This window comes from Pistacia vera, unplaced genomic scaffold (genome assembly GCF_008641045.1).
Source record: "Pistacia vera cultivar Batoury unplaced genomic scaffold, PisVer_v2 Contig322, whole genome shotgun sequence".
Taxonomy (NCBI): Eukaryota; Viridiplantae; Streptophyta; class Magnoliopsida; order Sapindales; family Anacardiaceae; genus Pistacia; species Pistacia vera.
The window spans coordinates 408,086-424,995 of NW_022196138.1; the positions used below are offsets into that span (position 1 = coordinate 408,086).

The window sequence follows — 16,910 nt, forward strand, 5'->3', positions numbered from 1 at the left end:
TCATTTTAGCCGAATAGGGAGAAACCCTGAATGTGATGATGAATTTAAACTAGATTCACTGTCAACCCTTTTATGCGCTTTCTTTTTCGCCTTCTTTGCCCAAGAAATAAGTCCTTCTTGTACTTGTTCGTTGAATACTGAACCCCTAAAATTGCTTCCCATCTTCATAATTTACACCAAATATTGAAACAGCATAAACTTTTGTTAGACTTAATGCTCACACAAAATATTATTTTCACTATTAAATACAAAGCAATAATATAATGTTGAACTCACCCTTGCAACAATTGCATAAAGTGGAAGGGTACTATAGCTACAAATGAACTGAACAAATGCCCTGGAAAATATTAATTGCAAATTTGAATATTAGCATTAAGATTGAGATGGGTAACGTTACCTTAGTTGGATAAGATTTCTCATAGTTTATTAAAAGAATTCTACCGATCGAACGAAAAATAATAAATGAGTTTACCCTATGAAAAGTCTTGGAATGATAAATTTAACATTTCCCATTATGCAGGATTCGAAACCATATTGAACCTGGAGAGATGTAAGATTGATGTATCAATAATGATGATGATCACCATATATAAAAATATATGTATAGAATTATAATTAATTATGTGGTGAATTAAAAACTAACCCAAATCCAGAAGAAAACAGCAATTTCGAAGGAATTTTGGAAGAGAGTGACATGAATGAGAAGGAGAACAAACTTGGGTCTATTCAACCAGAAATGATGATCAGAGGGCTTCACTATCAAATCTCCTTCAACAGCCATGTGTTTCTGAGCAACTTCAGTCGCCAATTGGGTGATTATATGCTCTAGTTTAGTCCCCACAGCAATTAGGAGCTGCAATTAATTACCAAGTGGAGAATTAAGTTGAAAATTATGGAAGAAGGAATAATCTTTGAGAATAATTAAGTTTGCGTAACCTACCAAGAAAGGAATGAATGATATCCAAAAGTATGCATGCAAATCTGCAAAGGAAAATTAACCCTGATTAATTATTTTGTACATATGAAAGTTTTCAAGTGCGGACCTAAAAATCTGGACTTCAGTTCTTGTTAATAAGGCAAGATTATTGTCTTTTAACGCCTTTGAGAGTTGAAGCTCAGATTTTAAAAACATCATTGACTCTTACTACAGGAAAACCTGTCCGCACCTACGCCAAGCCTGACACTGGAACCTGGCGCTGGTGCTCATGGCATCTAGATGTTGTTACAATACCCCAATGTCACCAGCGTCGAAGGAGGGGTATTACTCTGACACAGACAGATTGCCTCGTAATAATATGGAAATATTGAAATAGGTCAACAAGAATAACTTACCATGGACATTAGCCAACAAGAAAAGTACCACAAACGTCCAGCAATACCAGCTGCAATTAGTAAGACCAATCAGAAGAAAAATAAAATCAATTAAATTTCAAGGTATATATTTGACCAAAAAATGAAAAAGAATCAATTGAGTTTCTAAATAATTACCCAATGCCAACAACTTTCTTAAAATCATCTTCAAAAGAACGCATCACATAGTTATGAAAATTGAACTTCGGATAACTCCTGCAGTGATTCTACCAGAGAAATTAATTAGAATAATGGAAATTAAACAACTATAATAAGCATTAATTTAGGCTTTTTTATGAAGCTTAATTCAAAAATGAATTACCATAATGAAGCCTAGTCTCAGAGTGGTATAATCTGACTTGGTTATTGATCCACAGAATTGCATGAGAAATGCATGCTGCATGCAGAATAAAATACTACTGATGAAGCCAAGCAATAAAAAAACAACAACAAATTGAATAAGAAGTGGTATATATTTAGTTAAAATTAAGTTGAAGAAGCAGAAAATTAATTAAAAAATTAGGAATATTTTCATGACTTACCCACCAACCTCTCAAAGCGTATTTCTTGCCAACACCCTCAAAGCGATCCTTTACAAAATCATGCTCGTGAACATTGGTAAACTTATTTAGAACTGTAAAAATAAGGAAATTAATTAATGAAAGTCTAATTATAATTGAAGCAATTAATAATATAGTCATTAGGTTTTAGGAAACATTACAGTTCTTCTGATCATGTTCATCTGCGATATCATCCTCCCATTGTTTCCATTGACTTATCTAAATCAAGATTAAGGAATTATATTAATTATAATAAACTCTAAATTAATTAAAGCTACAAAAATCTTTGAAAAGTCATAAGATCAAAAGGATGAAAAAATTAGGCAAATAAGTTACCTTTGCTCCTCCGAAAAGAACAGTTAGAGCACAGAAGGTCACATGTGCAACAGCTAGGACGAAGATAAATATGTGAAGATGATGCAATGCTGTGGCAGATAACAATGCAACCTTACCCTGTGAATTGAAATGATGGTATAAGAAAATTAGTTAAATACTACAAGATCTTCAATCACAAGGCTATAGTTATGTACACATAAAATGCAAATAACGTTTATTGATTATAGTTAGTGATTTATTGTTATTAATAAACATTATGAAATTTGGTCTTTTAGTGTTTACTGGTAATAATAAACGATAATCTAGATTTAAAAAAAATACGGATGTTTAGATTTGAGACTTTTCTGTCTTTTACATGTATTGTCTAACAAATTGACTAGTATGCTTGAAGCTTCACTGTAGGAAAAAAAATATAATCTATGAGAAGAAATTTTGATGAATAAATAAATAATCAATTAGAAATCTCTTGTGCTTTTAAAAATTCAGACCCTCATTATTTGTTATCAACTAGTATGAATAGACAAAATCTGCAACTTTATAACCGATAAAGTTTGATAGATATTTTATTTTTGTAAAATCAATAGATCTTAACAAACAATTTTATAGTATAAACCCTCGGTTGTTGATAACAACTATCGTGAAAAGAAAATTTTATATTTTTTTCCAAGAGAAAGTTTGACCAAAATTTTATTTTTAAACGATAGTTGGCACCAAACTAACAATGTTAGCATGCATTTTTCGAGAAGAGATGAAGTGATGATGATTAAATAGTAAAAATTTACCTGTTTAGCACAATAATCACTGGAGGAGGAGCTGGAAAGAAGATGACGGCCAACGCCATGACGAACAACATAGGAAGAGAATAAGGAGTCAAGGTGGTATTTCATCAAATGAGGTGTCCTTCTTAGGTGATTTCTACAAGGCAACCATGTTTTCGCTAATGTCTTTGATATACAAATTTCAGCAATCAGGTTTTGGCACACTGTGAGTAGTAATGAGACGAATCCCAGAAGCATCAATTCTGTATCCCCACAAGGATCGAATTAGACCATTGTTACAGTAATCATAATTGATAGTCAGCAAGAAGTCAATAAGCATTAAAAGGATAACAGGGATGTATTATATACATGAAATATAAATTACAAATTACAAAACTATTCGAAAATTAAAGTTGTAGTTTAATTTACTTGTTAATTTTGAAAACATTTTGACCAAATCCTATTTTTCTTTAAAAAAAATAAAAAATTCTTGCATCTCTTGTTTTCAAAATAAAAATATATATTTAAATTCTACGTCAAAAGTAGTCCAAAACTTTCAACTGTCTTGTGTATGTATAACATATATAATTAAGGTTGCAATCTGTTGATTCTTTGAGAGAAAATTTATAGGTAGGTAACCTTCTTTAATTTTTTGCAAGGCTTGAAAAAGAGGAGTCTGATTTTTTCTCTTCAACAACTGCAAAACAACGAATCAATATTGAAGATTTTTGAATTAGGGAGAAGGAAATGAATTAAATAAATTCTATAAATTAAAAAAGGAATTTTTTTTTTTTTTTAAAATATTTATGCATGCCTTGCCAAGGTAATGGAGGAAGCGTTCGGCACCCATGGAAGCCGCAACCATAACGGTGCACACGGCGGCAACCACCCATGTCGGCGTGTACTCTAACGTTGCCCCTTCAGACATCAATCTCTCTCCTAAATTTATTTATCACGGCTACCTCTCTCTTCTATCTCCTTCCCCAGAAAAAAAAAAAAAAAAAAAAAGAAATTAAAGTTTTGTATGTACAAGTCAATGAGAGAGCTACCTAGCAAGTTTTCTATTTAATATGTGTTATCTATTAATTTCTGTTCGTCCTCAAATATAATTAATTAGATTAACAAAATATGTTTGTTTAATTAGCTTGGAAATTAACTGCGTTCCAATTTTAGATTTTCTAACCTTCTTTGTAGTGGTTTTTACATCCCTAAGTACCGGTTTTTACTCGAGGATGTAACAATATTTTCTTTTGTATTTTGATAGTTAATCTTTTGAGTTCTATACATTAATCGAGAACATTCCAAAAAATGGGTGGAAGGGTTTAGCATTTATAAGAAAAAATTAATATGTTGAACTAATAAAGTTTTGAGATTAAATGTTGGACCATTTATAAAATAATCTAAAGTTATAATATTAAGAAAATAATAATACTACGTATACAAACAATCACAAGTGATAAATAATAAGAAGAAGAAGAAGAAGAAGAAGAAGAAATAATAGCAAATTGCGAGAATCTTTGAGAATTTAGTAACCAGAATTAGAGTCGAATGCTATATATAGGGTTTACACCTCGAACTATTGAAGTATAGCCTTTTTTTTAGATTAAATATGAAATCATTTATAAATATTATAGTTTAAGAGTATCTTTCTAAAAATTCAGTACACCAGATTTGAGTTGACTGTTATATATACCCCAACAAATCTCCTCAACAATTTTCTTAAAAAATTTATGTCTTATAGATATACTAGAATCCGATAAACATTTAATAGAAATTAAAAAGCCGATCGCAAAACACTTTGCTAAAAAGATTGATTGAAATTATCAGTCGTTGCCTATAGGGGCGGATCCAACCCATTTTGGGTGGGCCATGGCCCACTCTCAATTTTTTTTTTAAATATTAATATATATAATTTTTGGCTTTTGGCCCACCCTAACAAAAATATTAATGGACAAAAATATTAATATGTAATTATTTTTTATTATGACCCACTCTAAAAAAAATTTCTAGATCCGCCACTAGTTGCCTATAAGGAACATCAGCACACTTCTTAAACCACCTCATCTGTTCTCAAAGCACAACATATTATTATTGGTACATGCACTTCCAAAAATAGGAATTAACATTTATATTTTATTTTTTTTCATTGAGTTGATATAGCATTATGAGTTTCTATAAGAAACTATATTCAAGGTTAACTCTAGGAGAGAATCCTCCATACAATGATATATATGCAACCAATCAATGGCAAGATGAGTGTGTGACAAACGCGTTGACAATGATATCTTATAATTGGTTAATTATATGTACATACGATATAAGAAGGTTTTTTTTTTTTCCTTTTTATTTTAGCCATGCATTGATGCAATGTAGCTAAATAAAACCAAAACATACATAGTTAACATTCTCTTTATTGTCATAATTATTTGTGATGATGTGGCTTTTTATTAGCCACGGTGGAAGTCAGCTTTGGTGTTAGGAGTCCAACAAGTAGTGTGATGTCATTTTGGATAAACCCATATGAATATTGTGTTTCAGCTATCACACTTCTCATGCTCGGCTTTCTCTTTTCTCTCCCTTTACCTCGATAGTTCGTGACCACAAAAGAATCTTTCAAATTGCTATTCATCTTACGGTTATGGTGTGAAGATTTAAAGAAGAAAGAAATAATGTGTAGATCTGATTTGTATTTAGCTAATTAAACTAAAATTACAACCAAAATATCTCTTATATACAAAGGAGAGAATACATGAAAGAATTGGTAAAGTGTAAAGTGAAGAGAGTTCAGTAGCTCGTTTGAGCTCAAAGTAAAGAAGATCAACTCAAAACGACAGCGTATTGGTGAATTACTGTGAGACCCTTTATCTTTTATAGAACGGCACTTTGCACCCTTTGCATTATATGGTTGACATTTCACCTCAAACTGGACTACTCTTCATATGGTTTTAGAGCCTCTTGTTTTCTTCCAGCAACATATAATAGAGAACTTCATTTTTACAGCTTTAGAACTGCTTACACTCAGTATAGCTTTAGAACTACACCAAAAAGAAACTGCATTGTTCTGCATTTTTTTCTTATCAGATTTCTTGTTTCTTCTAGCAACACAATACACATCAGCAGAGAACTGCACTTTTACAGCTTCAGAACTCTTTCACACACATCAACAAAGAACTCTTGCACACACATCAAACTTCACTTTTACAGCTTCAGAATTGCATTTACACTCATAACTGCATTTTCATAGCTACTTGCATTTTCATAACAGAACTGCTTTAGTACAACTTTATGAAACTGCACCAAAAAAAAAAAAAAAAAAAAAAATTGCATTTTTTTCTGCATTTTTTTTTTTCTTATCAGATTTCTTGTTTCTTATCAACATAATGAAAACCATTAGCAACACAATACACATCAGCAACATTTTCACAACTTCAGACCTGCACATTAACAGAGAACTCTTGCAACATCAACAAAGAACTCTTGCACACACATCAAACTTCATTTTCACAGCTTCAGAATTGCATTTGCATAGCTGCCTGCATTTTTGTAACTGAACTGCTTCTTACTCAGTACACATCAAAGCAACATTTTCACAACTTCAGACCTGCACACCAACAGAGAACTCTTGCACACATACCAAACTTCATTTTCAAAAAAAAATTCCATAGCTTTAGACCTCCAAAATTGCACTCAAAAAGCCTTCAGAACTGCACTCACAAAACCAACTAAACTCCTACTTCCAGATATCCATAATTGCAAAACTGTTAATTTGAGTTTCTGCTTCAATTTCTTAGAACACTTCCAGACCTCCAGAATTGCACTTAAAAAAAAACATACATCAGATCACTTCCAGACCTTAATTTTTACAACTAAACTGCTACTTTTTAATATGAGCTTCTGCTTCAATTTATGGACTGGTCATTGCTACAACATTTAATTTTTCCTTTAATTCAAGGAATTGAACTGCTGATAAGGCTTTAGTAAGGACATCAGCAATTTGTAGTTTAGACGAAACATATTGAACCATGAGTTTTTTTAGCTAAAACCTGATCCCTGATGTAATGAATATCAATCTCAATATGCTTGGTCCTTGAGTGAAAAATAGGATTTGCAACAAGAGCACCAACACTGACATTATCACACCAAATTACTGGAGGAGTTTTCAGAATCATTCCTAATTCAGAAAACATACTTTGCAACCAAGCTATTTCAGTGGATGTGTGTGCTAAGGCTCTATATTCAGGCTCTGTTGAAGAAAGAGCAACAACTCTCTGTTTTCAAGAACTCCATTGGATAAGATTAGGGCCTAGATAAACACAGTAGTCACTTGTGGACCGTCGATCATCTAAACTGCTACCCCAATCTGCATCAGCATAGCATTCAACATTCAAAGACACAACTGGTCTGAACTGCAACCCATGATATTGTGTACCTTTGATATACCTTAAAACTCTCTTACAAGCTTGCCATTGAAGCTTCGTTGGTACTTGTAGAAACTGGCTCAGCTTATTAATAGTAAAGCTGATGTCGGGTATAGTTAGAGTTAGGTATTGAAGCGCTCCAATGGTGCTTCTGTAGAGGCTAGGATCTTGGAACAGTTCACTGTCAGTAGAAGACAGTTTTGTGCCAACATCCATTGGTGTGGGACATGCATGAGCACCCATCATCTTAGTTTTGGACAGCAAATCAACAATGTATTTTGTTTGCTTCAAATGAATTCCAACAGAGGTCTTTGTGGCTTCCAACCCAAGAAAGTACTTAATAGATCGAAGAGTTTTTAAGGCAAAACTCTTAAGAGTTTGTGGCAGTTCTGAAGCTATATTGAGTGTAACCAGTTCTGAAGTTGTAAAAACGAAGTTCTCTATTGTATGTTGCTGGAAGAAAACAAGAGGCTCTGAAACCATATGAAGAGTAGTCCAATTTGAGGGGAAATGTCAACCATATAATGTAATGGGTGCAAAGTGCAGTTCTGTAAAAGATAAAGGGTCTCATAGTAATTCACCAATACACTATCGTTTTGAGTTGACCTTCTTTACTTTGAGCTCAAACGAGCTACTAAACTCTCTTCACTTTACACTTTACCAATTCTTTCATATATTCTCTCCTTTGTATATAAGAGAGATTTTGGTTGTAATTTTAGTTCAATTAACTAAATACAAATCAGATCTACACATTATTTCTTTCTTTTTTAAATCTTCACATGGTATCAGAGCTCAAGTTCAGTTGAGCTGAGTGCTTGACCAATGGGTAATGGGTTAGAGCCGATAACTACCTCCAGTAATAGGCATGACCTAACATATGGGCTTGACCGTGAGGGGGAGTGTTGGAGTCCCAAACTGACTAGGCATGCTCAAGCCTATTGGTTTATAAGAGGAGGTAATCCTCCCATTCAAAAATGCCTTATTGTGTGAGGAGTCAGGCCTATCTCAAATTCTATCATATGGAGAAATCAAAGATAGGTGGAGGCTGATCAAGGAAGAGTGCATGTGTATTTAACATCAATTGATGTTGAAGAAAAGGGCAGATCTCATATTGGGAAAACCTAAGGTTTTCGGATTGGGTGTGTTCTTTACCTTTTGTGAAGTTTTTCTTCTCTAGTTTGTTCATCATCTTGTACACTTTGCTTATTAATGAGAATACCCTACTGTGATCCTTGAAAGTGGATGTAGGCTGCAAAGCCGAACCATTATAATTGCTGTGTCTTGTGTTCTTTTGCTAATTCTCTTTATTTGCTTATAGCTTTATTGATTGATTCTCTAAATTGATTGATTTATTTGTTCATTAAGAGTTAGTCAGTAAACCCTAGAATTCCAACAAATTGGTATCAAAATCTGGTTAAAGGTTCAGTTAGGGTTTCACTGGTTTGCTCATGTTTCAATTTATTTTTGGGCTTTCTTAGCTGTTCACTTTTCTATTACTATGTTTTTTGAATCTGTGAAAGACATGTCAACTAAGTTTGAGCTTGAAAAGTGTACAGGTGTAAACAATTTTGGATTATGGAAAATGAAGATGGAAGTAGTGTTGATTAAGGAGGGCTTGTCCTTAGCTCTGAAGGGGGAAGTTGCGTTACCTAACACCTTGACTACTATAGAAAAGCAAGACATGTTAAACAAGGCCAAGAGCTCACTGATCCTCGGTTTGGGTGATAAAGTACTTCGAGAAGTATAGAAAGAAAAGACTGGTGCAGGTTAGATTCTCTTTACTAGTCAAAGACTGTTCCTAATAGAATATTTCTAAAACAGAGTCTATTTGGGTTTAAGATAGATGAACAAAAATCACTAAAAGATAATAAAGATGACTTCCTTAAGATTATACAAGATCCAGAAAACATCTCAGTTGAGATTGCTGATGAGGATCAAGCTGTCATCCTGTTAAACTCTTTACCCAAAACCTATTCAAATTTTGTAGAAACCTTGAAATATAGTAGACAGACTCTGAAGTTAGAAGAAGTTGTAGAGGATATATCTCAACTAAAGACACTGAAAATAGGATTAGAGAAAAAAATGTGAGTGATGGTAAGGGTCTTATAGTTAGAGGAAGACCTGAGAAGAAGAACTAGAAAATGGTGGGGTGGGGTGGGGAGAATGGATATAGGTCAAAATCTAAAACTGAAAAATGGAAGTGTTTTTTCTGCCATAAGGAAGGTCACCTTAGGAGAGATTGCCTTGAAAGGAAGAAAAAGAAATATGAGAATGAGGGTGATGGAGATAGTGTAGGGGTAGTATCAAAGGGTTATGAGAGTTCATAGGTCTTACTTATTTTAGAAGGTAAGATTAGTGATGAATGAATTCTTAGACACTAGCTGCACCTATCATATGACACCTAACAAGAAGGGGTTCAACTCCTCTCAACCTTTAGATAGTGGGAAAGTGATGATGGGGAACAATGCAGTTTGTCTTATTACAGGAATAGGCTCTGTTAAGTTAAACATAATGGATTAACTAAAACCATTACTAATGTTGGATATATCCCTCACCTCAAAAGAAACCTTATTTCTTGTAACACCCCCTCTAGTCGAGTACCTTCTAAGTATTCCATTAGGATGGAAAGTTAGAAAATTCACACCTGGAAGGTTGTGTAGTTTAAATCATAAATCCTGGTTACAAACATGTACTATATGAAAATAAATAAATAAATAAAAATTTCTCCTCTCATTTACATTATTTTCTTAATCAGCTTGTCAAAATATGAATATATATGAAAAATATGATTTAAAGAAAACAACAACATCAATTGTTTAACAGCGGAAGCAAATATAAAATATCTCCCATCATTTATAAGCAAAACTTAGATTATAGATATTAAACTATATACATTAAATTCAAAAGCAACATCTTTTATATAACATCATAAGTTTAATTATAACAAAAGTTAACATGCATGCCCCCAAGCCTCCTTGACTGCTGCTCGCCGTTACCGCTTTAACCATTACCTGCAAAACATGGAAACGAGAGAAATGAGTGCCAATCATTCAGTAAGGGTATCGATCATTTAACCATATGTAACATTCTTAAACTTAGGAAGTATCTTATTTACTTGTACATGAACCAAACATTAATAACATAAAAGTAATATAACATAGTATATTCAATCCATATCATAATGCATAATATAATTCATGTAATGCTTTCCTTTAATGTTCATGAATAATGCACATCAATGCCATGCATGTGTAAATACATTTTTCTTTGAAAATTTTTTTACCATCTGTCAATCGAACTAAGCTGAGGGATGGATTACAGAACCTTTGGCCAATGAGTTAACCTTAACTTATAACACAGTCCCCATGGTCATGCACGTTATGGACTATTCATTTCTTTTGGTCTAGATACGTGCATGAGTGAGCTCAGGTTCCCCATAACATGCCAACAGCTTCCATAAAATTTACAAATCATTTTCTTCACAAAAATGCATGTCTATGTACCTTGGAAGCATTTTGCTCAAACTTGGGATCAAGTCCCCCTTTTTTCATCATTAATATGCTTGTCATGCCTCATTCTTTTAAAAAAATACATTTTCCATATATGAACATATCATTTCATCATAACCAATTCATGGATGCATATCAAATTCATAGAAACATATCATACTTAGGCTTGTTTATACATACACAAGCCCATACTTAGGTAATACATAACATAGTACACATAACCTCCATGGTCATTCATTACATCAAATATATATGTTCATACAATCATTAAATAATCACAAAGATCACTCATTCAGACATGCTTCAAAACCCTTTAAGCAGTATTTCCATACTTGGAATCAATCATAGATTATTAGGCTAAAAAAATAAATTAAGAAATTGGAAGCACTTTTGAGGTAGTCATTCTGCACAGGTCATATTCAAGAAGGCATATCTCGAGTTATACACATCGGATTGATATGATATTGTCTCATTTTAAAGATTAGAGAAAGGGCTACAAATTTTATGTTTAGGTCTGAACCCAGTTTGATAAGTAAGATGCCCAACAATCACTCGGAAGGCCACAGATTTAACAGTGGCAACCATGATAACATGCCTATTTTAAGGTTTTTCCATACCTATTTATCTCCACTTACTCCCTAACCTTTCCTAACTATTCTCCCCTGTGAACACATGTTAAATGGTCAATAATATCCTCCCTTGTAATATGTTAAAAACTAATGACACAACTAATTCCATTGATTGTCATCAAACTTTAATTTTCTATAATTCACATATAAATCCATCAATTGCAAATTAAACATCAAACCAAGCTCAATTTCTTTTGTGTGACAAGAATTAAGGTTCCCTAATACTAAACCTAGAAACCTAATTCTTATTTCATATTAAAGGGAGGTTTCCCTTACCTTGTCTGAAGAAACCACATTCATTTGCAAATTTCCTCCTTATCTCCAATTGACTCTTTATCCTGACATAAATTATAAGAAAACTTTAATAACTTGAAATAAATAATATTTATATAAGAAAAAGAGTTGAAATTTACCTCCTAATATCCTTAATAAAGGAAGAATTATAAGACACTTGAAAGACTGCAACTAAGAGGCTTGAAATTTTAATGGAGGAAATAGAGTTAATGGAGAAGTACTGAAGAAGATTATGGAATATTGTAGAAATATTGAAGAAGATAATGGAAAGTGAAAGAAGACGTGTTGGTCAACTCATACCAACTAAAATCAAAATTTTTTTCCAAAAAAAAAAAAATTACTCATTTGTCTTTTGTGTTTAATGACATATAATGTTATTTCCCTTTTTGCCCTTAGCAAATTTCTTTTAATTACTCCTTAATCCCTCATCATCTTTATCTTGTCAAGCCAACAAAATATCATCATTCTTTTACCACTTTACCCCTTAGACATGTGCATGGCAATTAACTTAGCACATAAAAATGAAAAGACTATTTTACCCTTGGACGTATTGGTGGGGTTTACATTTCTCTTGGGACATTAGACTCTATAAGTCTGAGTTATAAGGCTACTAATGGGAGTCTTATTGTTTTGAAAAGGCCTTTGATAGTTATGAAGGCTGAAACGAAGAATGGTATGTATGTGTTAAAGGGTAGAATTGATAGTGGAGTGGCTGTTGTTGGGTCAACTAAGAGGCAGGATAAAACAACTTTGTGGCATCACAGACTTGCCCATGTCAGTGAAAGAGGTCTAGGAGAACTTAGGAAGCAAAACCTCCTATGTGGAGATACAATAGGAAACCTAACATTCTATGATCATTGCATATTTGGAAAAATGAGTAGAGTGAAATTTGGAATTGGCCAGCACTACTCAAATTCACCACTTGAATATGTGCATTCTGATGTATGGGGTCCATCTAGACATTATTCCCTTAGAGGATGTAGGTACTTTATCAACTTTGTAGATGAATACTTTAGGTATGTTTGGATCTATTTCCTCAAAACCAAGGATAAAGCATTTCCTAGATTTAAGGAATGGAAAACCATGGTTGAAAATCAAATGGAAAGAAACTAAAGAAGTTGAGAAATGATAATGGTTTGGAATTTGTCAATGAGGAATTCAATAATTACTGTAGAGTTCATGGGATGGTTAGACATAAGATAGTGAGACACACTCCACAACATAATGGTCTATGTGAAAGGATGAATAGAACCATTGTAGAAAAAGTGATAAACATTCTGTCATGTTCTAAACTGTCAGTCAAGTTCTGGGCAAAAGCAGCCCATACTGTAGTCTATTTGATAAATAGAACACCTTCTTCAGCTATAGGTTTTAAGGTTCCATTTGAAAAATGGACTAGTCATCCTGTAAACCTAGAAAATCTTAGGGTCAATTTGTTTTATTATTTCAAACCCTATTCCCTATCCTATTCCCAAAATACCTATTTGTTTAATTATTTGGGAAATACTATTCTATTTTTTAATTACTTTTAGACCCTTTAAGTTTATTAATTTAATTAAACACCCCTAGAAAAAAAGTTTACAAATTAACAAAAACACCCCCACCAACCCATAGTTGCCAGATCTCAGCAACCACTATTACCAAAATCTATCATAACGGTGAAGAAATAACCAAAAATGGCTGGTTATTCATCGATATGGCATTTTTTGGTTAGATCTACAGTGGATCTGATCGGAAAATGCCAGATTTGGTCGTCAGCGATGACCAAAGAAATGGTCGTCGTTGATGATTAACGACAGCCAAATCTTGGCCATCATTGACCGACAATGACGGTTATATCTTTGGCCAATCTGGCCTTTTCTGACAGTCGACGGCCAGATCTGACCGTAGATCTAGCTTTTTTCGGCCAAATCTGTGGTGGATCTTATCGAAAAAGGCTATATCGACGCACGACTGGCCAGATCCGACCGACCTGCATCATAACGATATTTTTCGGCTAGATTCAGCCGATTGTGGCCAAAATCTAGCAATGTGGGTGGGTATGGGTGTTTTTGTCATTTTACAAAATTTTATATATCGAGGTGTTTAGTTAAATTAGCAAACCTAGGGGTTTTTTTTATTAATTTTTAAATTTTACCTTGTAATACTCACCTTATTCAACTACCCAATATTATTCCCAAAATCCTATCCAAAATAACAAAACAAATGCACCCTTAGAGTTTTTGAGTGTCTTACTTATGTTCATGTAAAGGAGGACAAATTAAAACCTAAAGCATTAAATGTATCTTCTTAGATATCCAGATGGAGTTAAAGGCTATAAGTTCTAGAATTTAGAATCTAAGAAGTGTATTGTAAGTAGAGATGTTGTTTTCAAATAAGATATTCTACCTGGTTTAGAAGGTGAATATGATGTATCTGAGAGTTGTTGTATAGGATTAGATCACTTAGAACTAGAAGTGCAGGACTTCAATTTTAGTCCAGGTCTGAATCAAGGTGGAGTTGAGGACTTAAATGCTCATGAGAATGAACCAAATGCTGATCATGAAGTAGGTCAGGAGGCACATGTTGGAGATGTATCAATCTTGACAGATTATCAGTTATCAAGGGATAGAACTAGAAGAACAATCAAACCTCCTAATAGATTAGGTTATGCAAACCTAGTTGCTTATGCACTTCAGGTGGAGGAAGAGATGAATGATGAGCCTAAGGCCTTCCAAGAAGCAATTTCAAGACCTGAAAAATTAGAATGGAAGAGTGCAATTGAGGAAGAATTTGATTCTTTGATGAAGAATAACACCTGGTTTTGGTTGATAAACCAAAGGATAGTAGAGTGGTCAAATGCAAATGAATTTTCAAAAGAAAACCAGAATTAACATCTTAGGAAGCACCTAGGTACAAGGCTAGGTTAGTTGCAAAAGAATTTACACAAGTAGAGGGGGTTGATTACAATGAAATCTTTTCTCCAGTGGTCAAGCATACTTCCATCAGGGTACTACTCTCACTTATAGTTCAATTCAACACGGAATTAAAACAACTTAATGTGAAGACAACGTTCTTGCATGGGGATTTGGAAGAAAACATCTTAATGGAACAACCTGAAGGATACAACGGTGTTACAGGTAAAGTTTGTCTGTTAAAAAAGTCATTATATGGTTTAAAATAGTCACAACGACAATGGTATAAGAAATTTGATTCTTTTATGATTGAAATTGGATTTGATAGATGTAATTTTGACAGCTACTTTTATTTTAAAAGAATCTTTAATCTGACTCAAATTTTTTTTACTATTGTATATGGATGATATGCTTATGGCATGCCATGATAAAATTGAGTTGCTTTGATTGAAGAAGTTACTAAATACCAAGTTTGAAATGAAAGAGCTGGGATAGGCTCAGAAAATTCTTGGAATTTCTATTATTAGAAATAGAGCTCTTGGAAGCCTAAAGTTAGTTCAACAGAACTATGCTGAGAAAATCTTGCAAAAATTCAACATGCAAGATGCAAAGACTACCCAAACTCCTCTTGGAGCCCATTTGAAGCTTTCACATGTGTAGAGTCCACAGACTGAAGAAGAAAAGCTGGAGATGACATAAATTCCTTATGCAAGTGCACTGGGGAGCTTGATGTACTTGATGGTGTGTTTAAGACCAGACTTGGGTTTTGCTATAAGTCTTGTAAGTAGGTTTATGAGCAATCCAGGAAGGTCTCATTGGATGGCTTTGAAGTGGATTATGAGATATTTGAAGGGAACCAGATCAATAGGCATTGTGTTTAAGAAGAATCAAAGTTATAATAATTATGTTAAGGGTTTTGCTGATGTAGATTATGCAGGAGATGTGGATAAGAGGAAGTCAACCTCTAGTTTTGTTTTCACTTTGTGAGGAAATACTGTTAGTTGGAAATCCAAGCTACAACATATGGTTACTTTGTCTTCAATAGAGTCACAGTATGTGGCATTGACAGAGTCAACAAAGGAAGCTACCTAGTTGAAAGGTCTCGTAAATGAGTTGGGTATTGAGCAATAAACAATGAAGATAAATAGTGATAGTCAAAGTGTTATCCATCTCTGTAAAAACCATGTGTTCCATGAAAGAACCAAACACATAGATGGTCGCCTTCATTTCATTAGGAAATGATCAAAAAAGGGAAAATCAAGATTGAAAAAGTTGATGGTTTACACAACCCTGCTAATATGTTCACTCAACTAGTTCCTATTGAAAAACACAAGCTCTATATGAGTCTTCTTCAAGTTCAAGAGTGAACATATGCATTCCAAGGCCACATGGGGTGACAAATCAAGAAGTCAAGGTAGAGAATTGCGATGATGTGGCTTCTTATTAGCCACAGTGGAAGTCAACTTTGGTGTAAAGTGTGAAACAAGTAGTGCGACGTCGTTTTGGATAAACCCATATGAATATTGTGTTTCGGCCATCACACTTCTCATGCTCAACTTTCTCTTTTCTCTCCCTTTACCTCGACAGTTCATGACCACAAAAGAATCTTCCATATTGCTATTCATCTTACGGTTATGGAGAAATCGAAGACACGTAGAGGCTGATCAAGGAAGGGTACATGTGTATTTAACATCAATTAATGCTAAAGAAAAGGGCAGATCTCATATTGGGAAAACCTACGGTTTTCAAATTAGGTGTGTTCTTTCCCTTTTGTAAAGTTTTTCTTCTCTAGTTTGTTCATCATCTTGTACACTTTGGTTATTAATGAGAATACCCTACTGTGAGCCTTGAAAATGGATGTAGGCTGCAAAGCCAAACCACTATAATTGATGTGTATTGTGTTCTTTTGCTAATTCTCTTCATTTACTCATAGTTCTATTGATTGATTCTCTAAAATTATTGATTTATTTGTTCATTGAGAGTTAGTTAGTAAACCCTAGAATTCCAACATTATTGTCCTCCAAATTACTTGTATATCTAGAAATTTTAAAAATTAAAATTCTTAAATCTTTTTATTTTTAGCTAATTGATAATCGAGATTTTACGAGATACTATTATATACATTTAACTATGGAAAAAAAACTGACAATATATAAGCCTTC

At 33.5% G+C, this 16,910-nt stretch overlaps 1 protein-coding gene across 1 annotated transcript; it reads right to left on the reverse strand.

Annotated features, from left to right (window-relative positions):
- LOC116137267 (MLO-like protein 1) lies at positions 1-3,932 on the reverse strand. Its single transcript, XM_031422952.1, has 14 exons — positions 3,819-3,932; positions 3,644-3,701; positions 3,029-3,267; positions 2,247-2,363; positions 2,072-2,129; positions 1,893-1,984; positions 1,673-1,747; positions 1,489-1,577; positions 1,333-1,382; positions 941-981; positions 644-853; positions 473-540; positions 277-337; positions 1-162 (listed from the first exon to the last, which is right to left on the reverse strand). The coding sequence occupies exons 1-14, from the start codon at positions 3,930-3,932 to the stop codon at positions 1-3; spliced, it is 1,434 nt and encodes a 477-aa protein (XP_031278812.1).
- Between the last annotated feature and the right edge of the window lie 12,978 nt (positions 3,933-16,910).

Excerpts from the sequence above, each read along its gene's own strand:
- LOC116137267 (XM_031422952.1), bottom strand. The coding sequence starts at position 3,932 with ATGTCTGAAGGGGCAACGTTAGAGTACACGCCGACATGGGTGGTTGCC. Across the intron at positions 2,130-2,246 it reads TTCTTTTCGGAGGAGCAAAG|ATAAGTCAATGGAAACAATG; the intron begins GTAACTTATTTG and ends ATCTTGATTTAG. Across the intron at positions 1,578-1,672 it reads TGAGACTAGGCTTCATTATG|AATCACTGCAGGAGTTATCC; the intron begins GTAATTCATTTT and ends TTTCTCTGGTAG.